Consider the following 14,990-nt stretch of genomic DNA (forward strand, 5'->3'; position numbering starts at 1 on the left):
TCCACTCCTGAGTATATATCCAAAAGAATGGAAAACAGGTTTTCAAACAAAACCTTGTATGCAAATGTTCACAGCAATACTATATACAATAGCCAAAAGGGAGAAACAACTCAAATGTCCATTAAGTGATGAATGGATAAACAAAAGGTGGTATATCCACACACAGGAATATTATTAGGCCTTAAAAAGGAAAGAAGTATAGATATATGCTACAACGTAGATGAACCTTGAAAACATTATGCTCAGGAAAGAAGCCAGACACGAAAGGCCACATATTGTATGATTGCAATGGAATCAGAAAATCCATAGAGACAGAAAGCAGATTAGTGGTTGCCAGGAGCTGGGGAGGGGGTGGGGGAGCTTGGGGAGTGACTGCTTAATGGGTATAGAGTTTCTTTTCGGGGTGATGAAAATGTTCTGGAACTAGACAGTGGTAAAGGTTGCACAACATTGTGGATGTACTAAATGTCTCTAATAGTAAAGTTTATGTTATGCGTATTCTAACACAATAAAAAATTTTTTATACATATAATGTATTATATTATGTATTTAAAGGGGCTAGCACAGTGTCTGGCATACAGGAAGAAGTGATTTAAAAAAAAACAAAAAACACAAACAGGAGCCACTAAAGAGCTGCAAGTGTCCTTAGGGTTATTTTGGCCAATCCCCTCATTCCCAAATGAGGAAACTGAGGCCCAGTGAGGGGAAGGAAAATGACCAATGTTACATAATAACAAAACCTTTTATTTCTAGTGGGCATCACAGTTTAATCCTTACCACAATCCTATGAAATAGGCAAAGCAGGTATTAATGTCCCCATTTCCAGTGAGGAACCTGAGGCTCAGAGAGGTTAAGTGACCTTCCTCAGGGGACAAAGGGTCATGCCAGGTCTGTCTAACTCCAAGTCTTTGCTGATTCCTTCTCCTCGATTTGACTGTGAAAAGCTGGAGGGCCTGGGACTTGGCCTCTCCTCTCTCAAAGCCCTCTCCATATAACCCCATCTCGACCCATGGCCTTTTAGACCAACTACATGCTGCTGACTCCCAAACTCATGATCCCAGTTCCTACTTCTCTCCTGAACTCCGGACTCTTGACCCTAACTCTGCCTGGCTATTTAATGGCCGTCTCAGCCCAACAGGTTCACAGGAGTGCCTGAGTCCAGCCCCCCCACATCTTCCCCTTCCTTCCTCAGTTCTCCCATCTCGGAAAACAGCCTCACTAGTCACCCAGCTGCTCAGGTCCAAAATCTAGCAAGCATCTTTTCTTCTTCTTCTCTCATACCCCGTAATGAATCCATCATCAAGTCATATCACTCTAACTGCAAAACACGCCCAGAATTTGAGTCCTTCTCTCAATGTGCACCACGAGACACCACACTCGCTCAAGCCGCCTTCACGCCTGGACCGTGCACTAGCGTCTGGGCTGGTCTCCCTGCGTGCTCCACCCTGGGCCCCACAGTCTGTTTGCTACACAGCAGTGTGAGTGATCTTTTAAAGGTACAAAACAGACCACATCACTTCTCTGCTCCAAACCTTCCAGTGGTTTCCCACTTCACTCACAATGAAATCTCAGCCCCTTTCTGCGGCCTCAGGGCCCTCTGCCTTCACCTTCTGCCACTCTCCCATCTGCTCACTCCAAATCCAGCCACTTCTCAAATACACCAAGCTCGGTCCCACTCTGTCCAAATCCCTTCCCTGACTGTCACACAGCTTGCTTCTTCACTTCAGGTCTCTGTTCGAACGTCACACCTTGAACACCATGCCTCCCACCATTCTGTAGTCCTCCCTGCTTGACTGTTCCTCACCTGATAGGACATTATTTACTTACTCAGTGTCTGTCTCCTTTACTAGAATGTAAGCTCCTTGAAGATGAGTTTGCTTGCCTTGTTTACTGCTGTACTATAAATGTTCGCTGATATTTGTTGAATGAGCGCTCCCCAAGAGTCTCTAGGTGCACAAGCAGAGCAGAGCTCGGGAAGTGAGGTATACAAACCTACACCTCCAGCCGCTTACCTGTCTTTGTATTTGGACAACTTTTCTTCCTCCCAGGCCGTGTTTCCACCTCCAAAGTTGTCCCGGATGGTTCTCTCCAGGCCCTGGAAATGGAGAAAAGTGGCAATAGCTAAGTACAGTGCCCGGCACATTCTAGCACTTCAGTATTTCACTGACCAGGAAACTGAGGCACAGAGAGGCAACCTGATCAAGGCCATACAACTAGTAAGTAACCACGTTGGGACTTGAATCCACGCAGACTTGCATCCCAGAGCTCCCTACTCTCAATCCCTGTGCTATAGTAGCTGGGCCCCCTCCCACGAGGCTGCTGGTGCACCCACCTTGTTGAAGCTGTCAACCAGTCCCCGGCAGGTATGACACGGATGGGGCTCCGTCGGGGGAGAAGCCTGGGGAGGCGGAGAGGGCTGGAGCCAGACAGGGCCTGGGAGGCTTAGGAAGACGCTCAGGCTCCAGAGCAGAGGTGGGACCAGGTCCCTGCCGGGCCGTGGGGCCATCTTTTCCCAGGCTGGCGACCTGTAGATAGAGGGCATGCAGAGGGTTCGCTCGAGGAGCCAAGCGAGAAAGAAAAGGGTCGGTTCTAAGGTGCCGCGGGTCTGGGAGCCCAGATCTGTGTTATTATTCGAAAAGGAGGCTAGACTGGGGCACAGCCGGGGGGAGGAGTGATGGTGGGAAGGGAGACTATTCGGCAGTGCCAGGACGGGAATAAGTTATCTTCGTCACCGTGGAGGAGGCGGCCTGGATCCTTTACCAGGGGCCAGCGGTCAGCTTATTGTTTGAGGGTCTGAATATGGGTTATTAGGGGCCGGATCAGCGGAATTAGGGAGAATGGGTCAGATTCCAAGTATTGGGGAGAAGAGGCCGGATGGGCGGTCTTGGGGGAGGAGCCCGGATCCGGATATGAAGAGAAGGGGTCAGGTTCGGGGCCGGCAGGCGGCAAAGGCGTGGCCCACGAGCCTGCAGGGGAGGATCCAGGTCCGCGGAGGCCGCGAGGGAGGAAGCGACGACCAAGCCAGCCCGCGAGCGCCGACGGCTCAGCCTGCCCAACGCCGCCGGGCCCGCAGCGGCCGCTGCCTGCGTCAGACGTGCAACCTCCGCCAGCTCCGCAGCCCGGGGGGCGGAGCCCAAGCCACAGCCAATGGTGGCGGGCCATGTGCGATTGCGTCACCCCACCCCAGCCAACCGGAGGCGGTGCCGGGCTGCACCTGTTTGGGTGTTAAAGGGGCGCGGGGATGCGCGACGCGGGCCGCTGGTCAGGCGAGCTGCTCGCTCACAGAGACGTGTGGGAGACACGGATAGAAAAATAGCGTCTGCCTTTATTCAGGTCCTGTCCCCTGCCTCCGGTCCCATCCCGCGTCCCATCCCCGCGGTCCCCGGGGTCCGGAGGCAGCTGTCCAGGGCGGGCTGCAGGGCCCGGGCCACTTGTTCCGCCCTCTCGCCCAGCCGCCCCGGGCGCGGGCCGCGGGGCCCCTGCAGGCTGCCCAGGAAGGCGGGCAGCTGTGAGGGCAGGGAGAAGACAGGCACGGCGCGGAAGAGGGCGGGCACGGCGTCCGCGTGCAGCAGCCCGTCGAAGTAGGCCCCCACGTAGCGGCCGGGCGCCCGGCCCTGCAGGAAGTCGGGCAGCACGCAGCTGAGCGAGGCGGCGAAGGCGTCGTGCGGGCCGTGCGCCCCCGGCGCGGGCCCCGCGTCCTGCAGCCACTCGTGGCACAGCGCCACGGCCCCGGGCGAGAAGATCAGCACCACCAGGCCGCCCTCCTGCACGGTCCGGCGCCGCTGCGCGTGGAACCAGGCCAGGGGCCCCTGCGCGCTCAGCTCACGGCGGCTCCACAGGTCCACGGCCACGCGCAGCGGCACCTGGCACAGCGCCGACGCCAGGGCGCCCACCAAGCGCTCGAAGCCGGCGTCGTCGGCGGAGTAGAGGAGCAGAGCCGCGCGGCCCGTGGCGGCCGCTGCCAGAGAGAACAGAGGGGGCAAGACGTCAGAGGGCCGAGGCCCAGCCCGCGGGGGCGGCCCCCGCCCGCGCTCGCTCACACTCACCCCCCGCGCGGATGTCCTCCTTCAAGAGCCTCAGCCACCCTGTTTGGGGAGAGGGGCGGAGGCAGCCGGTGAGCTCAGCCGCCGCCTTCTCTTGGCAAACTCCCAGGCTACCCCTGGGGAATGGGGAGCCAGGAAGCGCTCACCTTTCACGTGGTCCTTTTTGAGAAGGAAGAGAAGAAAAAGCGCAGCGGCAAAGAGTAGGCAGGCGAGCCACACGAGGACCCAGCGCTGGTGGATGTCTAGACCCAGGGGAGAAGACAAGATAATTAGAGCCCTTACACTTTCACCCCACTTCACGAAGGAGAAAAACTGAGGCTCAGAGAAATGATGTGATTTGCCCAAAGTCCACAGCACATAGTGGCAGAGCCAGTATATGAATTTAGATCCATCTGCTTGGGTGACCTTGGATAAGTGACTTCACCTTCTGCCTCAGTTTTCACCTCTATAAAATTGGGATAACAATAGTAGCTACTATATAGGGTCGTTGTGAGGACTAAATATATTAATACACAAAAAACACCACCATGCTGGGGGTATTAAGTGCTCAAATGTCAGCTGATATTATTGTCCCCTAAGCCTAGGGTTGCTGGGCCCCTGACTTCTCTCTTGGATGATTGCAGCAGCCTTCTAACTGGTGTCCCTGACCTCTTTTTTGCCTCCAATCCATTCACCACATGGCAGCCCCAGAGATCTTCTAAAAACACAAATTTGATTATGGCCCTTTGGTAAGATCCTGCTACTGTTAAGATAAAATCCAAATTCCTCACATTGCCTCCCAAAGCCCTACATGGCCCTTGCATCCTCATCTCATGACAACGTCTGCTTCCCAAGACCCTTGGGCCACACTGGCTACCTTGGAGTTCCTCAAAAAGCACCCCATTTTCATAAAAATGCTTCTCTACCCCCCTCACCTAGATCAGCCTTCAGAGTTCAGCTGGAACCTTTCCCCCGAACTCCTCAGCCCACCGAGGTCGGGTCCACACTGTATGCATTCATGGATTTGGACACTTTTACTTTCTAGTGAGTGCTTCAGTAGCTCACACTTACTAAATGTAAGTGATTTTTGGCTAATGTCTTTCCAGCCTTCTATGGCTGAGTTGGGGCGTGGACTGTCTCTTTTTGGTGATGCTGGGATCCCTGCAAACTCTCATTATGGTTTTTGAGTGAAGGAATGACCCTCTGATTGATCTTAGCCAGTGAAGGACGAGGCCATTGCTTGTGCTGCCCCCATGAGTGCTCCCTGTCAAGATGCCAGCTCCTGGTACAGAGAGGAAAGGCAGTTCTTGTAATACTCACACTTGTCCATTGGGCAGGCCCACAGGGCTCCCAGGTCATCATCCCACAGCTGTAAGACACAAACAAAACGAAGCCCAGAGCCCCCAGCTTGGTGTTCAACATCCACTAAGTTCTGGCCAGCCTGATCTCCAAATTCCCAGCCTCCACTGTGCCTCTTTCCCCAAACACACAGGAGGCTCCTGCAAGCCGCTCTGTCTTTGCTTATGCTGTGCCTACTGCTGATTGGTGCCTTCCTCCATGCCAGATCCAGCCTACATGAAGAGCCCCTTGAAGCTCTCCCTGGAACCCCATGCTTAGCACATGGGAATGTGGTTTTCTGTTGACTGGTTTCTGGCCAGCAGTGAGCAACTCAGGGACAGGTACTATGTGTCTTCAACTCTTAACTTCCCCAAGGCTGGACACAAAATAAACACAAATAGATAGTGGGTGGGTGCTGGAGGGACAGTGACGTGGCCCCTGCCTAGGAAGAGCGAGAGTTTTCCTGGTGCTTTCTGTTAGTCACGGGAAGAGGAGGAAGAGGCCGAAGACAGAGTTTGAGGGCCATTGCCCTTGGGTATTGGGGCAGGGCCCTCCTGCCACCTACTCACCTGCAGACACTGGCCCGAGTGCAGGTCTTGTAGTAACTGCTCTCCAAGGCGAGCTGCCCTCTGCCAAGCCAAGGAGTAGGGGGCTGTCACCTAGGGGCACCACACCTAGGAGACCACCAGGCTGCAGCTGGGCAGAATAGTAGTCAGTGGGGGGTGGGGGGAGGCTGGGAGATTTTTGAGAGGCCACTGAGAACCAGCACAGGGCCTGGCACAGAGGAGGGGAAAAGTTGAATAAAGGGAAAATTTGAGGCCAGGTTTGAGATGGAGCTGAGGAGGTAGGTACAAGCAGGAGGGTCCCCCAGCACTCACCGTGGAGGCCCTGCTGAGCAGTGGGGTGCAGCCACTGGGTTCCAAGGCACAGAATGATCTGTTGTCCTGGGGACCTCCTGCCTCCACCAGCAGCATATCATCCTTGAGGGGCCCTAGGGAGTCTGGAAGGGGTGAGAGCCCACTCTGAGTGAGAGCCAACCTTGCTTGGGGCTGCCACTTGCTCCCCTCCTCCATGCCTTACATTCACCCCCAGGAGCTGGCATTTCTGGGGTTTACCCCTATTGCAACGGCCCTGTCCCAGTGTCCCCCAGGCCCCACTCACCAGCCCACAAGCACTCCTGCAGCTGCAGCTGCATCTTCTCCCAGCTGCTCACCTGCTTGGAGGGGGCCAGGGTTAGGGACACAAGGAAAAGCCAGAGTCAAGGGCAGAAAGAGCAGAAGAGAAGGGACAGGTAAGGGGAGGCCTCTCGGGCTGGGGGTTCTGCACTCTGGACCTGACTTTAGGCAGATCTGGCTTCAAGCTTGGGTGATTAGGAGTCACTCTATCTTTCTCAGTCTCAGCCTTGTGAGGTCATCTGAGCCAAGGGGCCTTACGACCCTAAATTAGCTCTTTTCATGTCTGACCAAGCACTTCATACATTCCCTTCTCATCTAACCACTTCTCGAAGAGGCCTCACCTGACCACCCCACTTGCAATTGCCACCCCATTCTCCCTTATCCTTCCCCACCTTTTCCCATAGTGTTTATATACAGTTTTAACATCCTGTAACAATTTACTTATTATACCTATTGTCTGCCTTTCTCCATTAGCACATAAACTCTATAAGGGTGGGAACATTTATTGATTTTATTAACTGACATATGTATCCCAAGTGCCTAAAACAGTGCCTGGCACATGGCAGAAGCTCAATAAATCTTGAACAAATATGTTTATAATCACCCTTTGAAGCTGGAGAGCAACCTGTCCTACAGGTAGGGAAATTGGATGACGATAGCAATGACGAAAGCTGCTAGCTGGCATTTGTTGAACATCTAGTCTGTACCAGTCCCTTGGTGAAGCACTTCTCTTGTTTAATCTTCAGTACCACTCTCTGAAGTAGTTACTATTATCATCCTCATCACACAGATGAGACTGACCGTCAGAGAGGGGGACTGACCTGCCCAGGGTCCCATGCACTGTTAGAGTAAAGATGCAGTGGAACTCCTAAAGAGGAAGCCGGCAACCACTTTGCTCCAGGGACCCGAGGATAAACTGGGTCCAGAGCACTGTGACTCCTCTGGGGGTCTGCGCCGGGTCCTGCCCCCAGCCCAGCACTCTGGCGTCCCCTTCTTACCTGGACACAGAGGTTGGGGTGGCCTTTCAGCAATGGGAATTCAAGGGCCATCTGTGGAAAGAGGGGAATGGATAGGTTCAGGAAAGTTACCCCCTCTCGCCTCCCCTAACTTCCACAACCCCGGGAGCCACCGCCTCGCTTACGTTCACAGTGACATTCTCTCTGGGCAACGGCGGGACGAGAGGCTGGCAGGGGCCCCTGCTGGGTGCCTGCCAGCACAGTGTGGCCTGGGCGTGGAGGGAGCACGGTGCGTCCAGCCGCCAGCCCCGCGGGGGCAGCAGCTGCAGCCGGGCAGCCCGCCAGAGGTTCCGGTGTGCCCGTGGGTCTGCAGAGAGGGGCCAGTCACTGGGCGCCCGGCCCTCACTGGCCTGCACCATGCCCACCCTGGCCCTAGCCGGTCTGCTCACCCTCCGTGAAGGGGCAGATGCTTGTCCTGACGGAGTCGGGCTCCAGAGGCCACGCCTGGAAAAGAAACAAGTTCCAAAGTTCAGTTCAACCCTCCAGGAGCATGTGCTGGGGCCTCTGTTGGGCACCTGGGATGCATCCATTCAGCCTATGTTTCACAAACACTTGCCTGGTCTTTTCACCCTTTGCAAGGCCCTAGAGGTGCACACATTTATTCTTCCAGCAAATCCTATGCCAACATCTGGCAACATCTTCATTTAACAAACTCTTTTTTTTTTGGTAAAAAAGATTGTCCCTGAGCTAACATCTGTGTCAATCTTCCTCTACTTGCATGTGGGACTCCTCCACAGAATGGCTTGATGAGCAGTGTGTAGGTCCAGGCCCATGATCCAAATGAGCAAACTCCAGTCCACGGAAGGAGAGGGCAGGAACTTAACCATTGTCACCTGGTGGGCCCCCATTTAACAAATTCTTAATGAGTACCTTCTATATGTCTTAGCACTATGGTTGGCACTAGTGACCCAATAATGAAATCCACAATCACTTTGTGAAAACCTACTATGTGCTAGGCACTGTGCTAGTGTTAAGGATACATTCGTTTATTCTTTCAATAGACTTTTAAAGTCCACCTATAATGTGCTTAGCACTAGAGATAATATATTAATTTATTCAGCAAGACTTTAATTAAGAGCACCTACTATGTGACAGGCATTGTGCAAAGATCTGGGGGGGTTACTAAATTTGAATTAGACATTATTTTCTTGCCTTCAAGGAAATAGATTCACAGTGGATAAAACATGTATATAAATTAATAAATTTTCACTCATTTATCGAGCAATTGTTGCGTACAAGAAAAAATGAGATAAGTGCCCAAATTAAAAAGGAAGTGATAAATGGACAAGGAAGGACAGAAGCGCAAGGGGATTTGGAGATAAGAGAGGCCAGGAGGTTGGGGAAAAGCTTTGAGAAAGAGGTGACATTTGAGCTGGAAGGATTTGGTCGTATAGAAAAGAAGCGAGGGCATTTCAGGAAGTTGGAACCACCTGAGCAAAAGTGGAGGTGAGTGAATCTTGATAAGTAGCTCTATCTGGATGTAACAAAATTCCCATAGAGGGGAATCATGGGAAAGATACAGTGGGAAAGATTTAGTTGGGGGTCAGAATATGGGCCCAGATTGCCAGGGAAGTTACGGGAAAGGAGGTGGGGCCAGAAGTTATTGAAATGGTCTAGAGGAGAGATGATAGAAGCCCAAACTGGGCTGAGATGGAAAGGAGAGGGAAAGAGAATGAGAAACAATGTCAAAGGTAAAATAGATGGAACTAATTATGTGAAATTGGAGGGAGAGGAAAGAGCTACCATATATGAGCCTGAATGTGGCACACTTCCTTGAACAGCCCTATAAGGCTGGTACTGTTATTCTTCCCATTTTACAGATGGGAAGGAAACAGGCTCAGAGAGGTGAAGTGACTTGCCCAAGATCACACAGGTAGCAAATGGCAAGCGTCAGGATTCAAACCAGTCTGAGTTCACAGCACTCGGTCTACCCTCAGGGGAGCACAAAGAGGGCATTGGAGGAGTAGAGGAAGGCTTCGGGGAGGAGATGACATCTGAACGAGGCCATGAAGCATAAATAGGGGTCCATAAGTGGATAGAGGACAGGAAGAGCATTCGGGGCATGCAACAGCCAGAAGGCATAGGACACCAAAGGCCAAGGGAGGGCCAGGCACCCTAAGGAGCCAGAGTTTCCACTTCAAAGAGGAGTGTGGAGGATGGTGAGACCAAGAAGGTGAGGGCCATCCCCCTCACCAACTCCCCAGACCCCTTCCCCTGGCCCCCAGCTGGACTCTGCTCCTACCTGAATACAGAGGCAGGGAACTATGTCTGTTTGGTTCAAGGGAATGGTCTGCGGCCCAGTCTGTGGGACAAGCACAAGGGGAGAAGTTGGGGAAGATGAGGAGGAGGAAGGCTGGAGGGCAAAGTTGAGGAAGACAGGTGGGCGGCGGTTCCCCCAGCAATGTTCCTCGCTTTAGGTGTGAGTCGCTACGTCCTCTCCAAGGTCCCCTTGGATAATGCGCTCACACCCTTAGCATGAGCATCGTCCTAGAGTGGGAATGGACTTGGGGCGGGAGAGGCCTCACCAGGTTTCTATGCCACCACGGTTTTACAGGGCCCTGGACCTGGTTCCAGTAGAGGGAGAGGCCGAAGCTCTGCTCCTCAGAGACATCCAGCACCAGGTGCACGTTGTCGCCATCTGCAGTCACGCTGAGCCAGGGCAGGGCTGCGGGGGAAGAAAAGAGAGAGTGACTTCCTCCACTTCTTCTGCACACCCAAGCCTGGGCCATACCTGCCGAGTGACCCTTTGGAGTTCCTTTAAATGCCTTAGATTGGGAGGATCCTGCAAGGCAGGGCCTGTGTCCCCGTCTCAGACCAGACTTTGTCCCCAGAAGCCGTCCCAGGGGCTGCTGTACATAGGCGGCCACAGAGGCCCCACTATATGGTCATGAGAAACTCTTCTCCCTGCTTCTCCCTCTGCAGCCATTTGAAAGATCCCGTAACCACTGTAAAATAAATCATTCTCCTCTGCTTAGAACCCTCTGACGGCCCCCCATATTCCTCCCGAAGTGAAAGCCAAAGTCCTTACAATGGCTTGCAAGGCCCTACCCAATCTGGCTGCCATGACCACTCTAACTCATTTCCTAGCACTCTCGTCCTCAATTAATCTGCTGCAGACACACTGGCCTCCTTACTAATGCTGAAACACACCAGACACACTCCTGCCTCAGTCCCTTTGCCCTGGCAGCTCCCACTTCCCTCAGATACCTACATGGCTCCTCCCTCATCTCCTTCAGGTCTTCGCTCACTAGAGTGAGGCCATCCCTGACCCCTGCAACTCCCAACCTCCCTATCCCCCTTCGCTGCATTTTCCCCATAGCACTAATCACATTGTTAGTGATTGCATATTGCACATCCCCATGTATTTACCGTGTCCTCCATCAACCCCCCAGACCCTGACTCCCAGCCAGAACCCTCAGCTAGGTGAGGGCAGGGATTTTCATCAGTTTTGTTTATTGATTTATCTCCAGTGCTGAGGGCTATGCCTTAGGCAAAGTCATTACTCAAAAAGCATCTGTTGAATAAGTGAATCAACGTCTACTGAATGAATGACGACATGAAATCAATGACGGATATCTGTGTCCTCAAAGTTCTGGTGCTGAGTAGTCTTAAATGAATCACCAAAGAGGCAGGCCAAGCCTAAGTTTAAGGCAGCCAAAGGAAAATGAAGCTGAAATCATTTAAGAGTTCAAAAAATATGGGGCCGGCCCCATGGCCCAGTGGTTAAGTCCGCGGGCTCCGCTTTGGCGGCCCAGGGTTTTGCCGGGTTCAGATCCTGGACATGGACATGGCACTGCTCATCAGGCCATCAGGCGTCCCACATGCCACAACTAAAAGGACCCACAACTAAAACATACAACTATATACTGGGGGGATTTGGGGAGAAAAAAGCAGAAAAAAAAAAAAGATTGGCAACAGTTGTTAGCTCAGGTGCCAATCTTTAAAAATAATAATAATAATAATATCACAGTGTTTCTATCTTGATCTGGGTGGTAGCCATGCAGTGTATACATAGGTAAAAATTAACTGAACTGGACAGCAAAACGAGTGCACTTTACACACTTTTCTGTATGTTATACCACAATAAAAAAGAAAATACAAAACAAAAAATAAAGCAAAAACAAAGTCCAAACAGCGTATGGGAAAAATCATCAAAACCTTCACTTTCTTACCCTTTATTTTATGGTCTAATATTATTTTTATTTTGGTATATTGGGGGTGCGCCATAATCTCGACAATGCCTTGGGCCTCTTGATGCCCCTGTTACTATCAAGTTTTTGTTATAAGGAGTGAGAGATCCACTTTATATTCCCGGTGCCTGGCACAGAGTAGGAGCTACTGCAGTTCGTGTGTGATGAGTGAATGAATGAATGTGCTCTCGGACCTTTTGGGCTGTGGCACCCAGACCTGAAGCTGACTCCAGGGGTCCCTCACGCTCCAGACCCCGCCCTCCCTTCTCCCAGCCCCGCTGCCCTAGCCCCTACCCCGGCAGCTCTGGATGCTGTCCTGGACTTCCAGCCCCCTGCAGTCTGGGGAGAGATCACAGAAAAGCCTCCAGTGGGACCGGGGGCCAAAGAAAGAAGGGGAGCAGTCCGACCCATGGGGAGCACTGGGAAGGGCTCCCTGTCCCCTAGATACCACCCACATCTATCCAGTGGCCAAAGCACCTTCCCAAGCACTGGAAAGCAATGTCACCCGGGGAGAGGAGGCACGGGGACTGACTCTGGGGAGGAGTGTAGCTCAGACCCTTGCCTGAGAGGGGATGGGTCTGGGAAGGGGGTGAAAGCAGAAAGGAAGTGGCCAGAGGGGAGAAAGACCAGGGAGACCAGGACTTGGGGCCCCTGAGGCTCTGAGGCCACTTACCAGGCAGCTGCCGTGTGAGGTTGAGTTCCTTCTGGTACCTGGGCTGAGTGTAGGACCAGATTTGCACCTCAGTCCCCAGAGCAGCCTCGAAGCAGTCAAACACTACAGAGCCCTGTGAGGAAAGGCGTGGCGGGAGGCTGGTGGCATAGGGCTCAGATTCTAGGCCAAGGGCTCTGGGGTACTCTGCCTGGACCACTCTGCTCACCCGCTCCCATATCACAACCAATGACTGTTTATACTGTGTGACCTGAAATTCTGCCATTAACGTGTCCTTCAGGGGCCCCCAGCTCTAAAGTACACACCCTCAGTGTGTGCGTCAGCAAGGCAGGGATAGGGCCCTAGATGTTTGAGTCCCTGCCCCTACCCCTGCTGTCCTGGGTCATGTGGCTAAGCTCAGGTGTGACCCCCACTGTAAATGTGGGATGTCCCCTCTCACAGAAGTGGTTCTTCTACCTGGTGCCTCAGTGGTCCTCACAGTTGCCCTGTGAGGTAGGCCAGCTGATGCTCTCCCATTCTACGGTTTTCCAGATGAGAGAAAACTGGCCGGGAGCTGGGGGCCAGAGGGGAAGTCAAAGGGTTTGAGTGATTTGGCCCGAGCGGAAGTACATCTTCCAACCACATATGGCCTCCTGAGGTAGGGAGAAGCCCCACCCCCTGCACCGTGGTGTGTACATGGGGCAGACGTGCCATGGCAGGAAGTCCGGAGAAGTGGATCCAGCCCACAGACTTCCCCTCTCCACGCCTCAGCTTCTCTGTCTGGAAAATGAGGGTCATAATGCCTAGTTCATAGGGTAGTTTTGAGGATTATGAAAGAAAGGAAAAATGAAACTTCCTGAGACCTTTCAGGGCCGGGCATGACACCAGGCGTTTTACACGTATCAACTCCTTTTATTCTCACAACAGCCATATGAGGTAGGGCTATTCTTATTCCCACTTTACAGACAGGAAAACTGAGGCAAAAAGGGCTGAAAGAACTTGCTCACAGCCCTGGCAGAATCAGGATTAAAGAGATAATGCACGGGAAAGCACTTTATAGATGCCAAGTTTAGGAGGTGGGTATTGTTATTGGTATTGTTATTAGTTCACATACCACAGACTGACCGGGCTGCACGAGGGCAGCAGGCACTTGCACCTCCAGCAGGACGCAGCGGGCAGTGGGGTAGGCCTGGAAGGAGAGTACCACTTGGGCCTGGAGAGAGGCTGTGAGCAACAGGGCAGAGGGTCAGTCAGGCCCAGGGGCTGCAGGCAAGGCCCTGGCGAGGCGCGGCTGGGCCAGCCAGATTCTCCTCACCATTCCTAGGCTCCTCAGGTTCTGGATCAGCTGCTCTTCCCAATTTTTCCTCATCTTCAGGTTTTTCCCAGTGCCCTGGAAGGACCCAAGAGCAAGGCCCAGGTGAAGCCCCCTGCCCTGGGCTGGCTTGGGGCTTGGCTTCCTTCCAGAAAGGGGCATGCAAGCAGAGGCCAGGCCTGGGGTCTCGGGGGTGGACAGGGAGACCAGGCTGACCCTGGGGGTCCTTCGGCCAGTGTCCTCCAGGAGAACACTGAGAATGCCCAGTGCTGCGTGACAGACTCCCTGGTCCTCAGGCCCATCTAAGACACATTCACATGTGTACATGTACTGTCACAGGATGACATGCTCACCATGCACAGCCAAGTGGACAGCCACACGCACACAGAGGTCGCAGTCGGTCTCCTGGTAGCACCTCCGCACCAGTTCAGTCTGCAGGCTTGTGGGCACCAGCACTGGGCCTGGGGCAGACACTATACTCCCAGGTAGGCAGACCACATCACCATCTGTGCATGAAGGGCAAGGTAGGAGCTGAGGCTGCTCTGAACCCAGAGTTTGGTTGCACCTGACACCCCAGAGGACCAAAGATCTTTGGGCTTTTCCTGAGCTGAGGGTGGGTGGTGAGAACATGGGACTGGGGCAGCCCTCCTCCCTTCCACCGACCAAGGAAGTTCTTTTCTCTCTAAAAGTAGGGCTACTCACCCCAGAGGTGGCAGGAGAGGCCCTAGGAAGGAGGTAAAGGAGAGTCAGTTTGTGCCCCCAAATCTAACCATCTTTCCCCCCTGAGACCCCCACCCACATCTTTCTGGGCTCACTATTCCAAGCCCCTCCAAGAAGGAGACAGACCCAGCTCCTGCCCCCTGCCCATTCTTCTTTCACCCCATCAGCACCAGACAGACCAGCCAGGGCGGTTCTGGCGGCAGTGGCAGTGACAGGAGCCAGGCTGGGGCCTTGATGGGCCGCAGACTGAACCCTGAGCCTTCCTCAGCACTCCCAGGGCCCAGACTCACCGGAGAGCAGCGGGCAGCGTCCTGAAGCCCCTCAAGCCGCTCCAGAGAGAGGACCACAGGGCTTCGGCCCAGTGCCAAGGACAGCAGGAACCAGGGCATGGGCATCTTCTAGGTGCCGGGCGGCACCCAGGCCTGAGGCTGTGTCCTGCCCCCCCGGAGGGGGGGGCAGACAGCCCACCTCTACTCCCACTCAGCCCCGCCCGCCCGCCTGTAGGCAAGAGGGGCGGGAATCCGTCCCCAGCCTCAGGGTCCCAGGGCTGGCTAGCTTGCGCGCTCCC

At 53.7% G+C, this 14,990-nt stretch overlaps 2 protein-coding genes across 29 annotated transcripts in view; both read right to left on the minus strand.

The window, feature by feature from the left end:
- CRELD1 (cysteine rich with EGF like domains 1) overlaps positions 1 to 3,142 on the minus strand; it is an 8,235-nt gene extending 5,093 nt beyond the window's left edge. For 2 of the 4 annotated variants that reach the window (XM_023619996.2, XM_070238467.1), the window contains exons 1-2: positions 2,333 to 2,891; positions 2,013 to 2,095 (exon numbers count right to left, since the gene is read on the minus strand). In XM_023619996.2, coding sequence (XP_023475764.1) covers positions 2,013 to 2,095; positions 2,333 to 2,542 — 293 coding nt within the window. In that variant the 5' untranslated portion in view covers positions 2,543 to 2,891. Of the gene's footprint in view, positions 1 to 2,012; positions 2,096 to 2,332 lie in introns of all 4 variants that reach the window. The other 2 variants (XM_023619997.2, XM_001915434.5) reach the window with 2 other exon arrangements.
- A 163-nt stretch (positions 3,143 to 3,305) lies between these two features.
- IL17RC (interleukin 17 receptor C) lies at positions 3,306 to 14,963 on the minus strand. 25 transcript variants are annotated; one of them, XM_070238449.1, is made up of 19 exons: positions 14,713 to 14,963; positions 14,405 to 14,426; positions 14,056 to 14,208; positions 13,706 to 13,780; positions 13,505 to 13,614; positions 12,415 to 12,526; positions 12,036 to 12,080; positions 10,116 to 10,216; positions 9,794 to 9,853; positions 7,941 to 7,995; positions 7,677 to 7,858; positions 7,534 to 7,584; positions 6,522 to 6,573; positions 6,239 to 6,360; positions 5,930 to 5,989; positions 5,343 to 5,391; positions 4,190 to 4,285; positions 4,047 to 4,085; positions 3,306 to 3,958 (listed from the first exon to the last, which is right to left on the minus strand). In XM_070238449.1, the coding sequence occupies exons 1-19, from the start codon at positions 14,815 to 14,817 to the stop codon at positions 3,330 to 3,332; spliced, it is 2,118 nt and encodes a 705-aa protein (XP_070094550.1). In that variant the 5' UTR covers positions 14,818 to 14,963; the 3' UTR covers positions 3,306 to 3,329. The 25 variants fall into 25 exon arrangements, with proteins under 25 accessions (XP_070094550.1, XP_023475754.1, XP_023475752.1 ...); XM_023619986.2 differs by having other exon boundaries at positions 6,522 to 6,576; XM_023619984.2 differs by having other exon boundaries at positions 10,077 to 10,216.
- Between the last annotated feature and the right edge of the window lie 27 nt (positions 14,964 to 14,990).

The sequence above is a fragment of the Equus caballus genome, chromosome 16 (assembly GCF_041296265.1).
Source record: "Equus caballus isolate H_3958 breed thoroughbred chromosome 16, TB-T2T, whole genome shotgun sequence".
Classification (NCBI taxonomy): domain Eukaryota; kingdom Metazoa; phylum Chordata; class Mammalia; order Perissodactyla; family Equidae; genus Equus; species Equus caballus.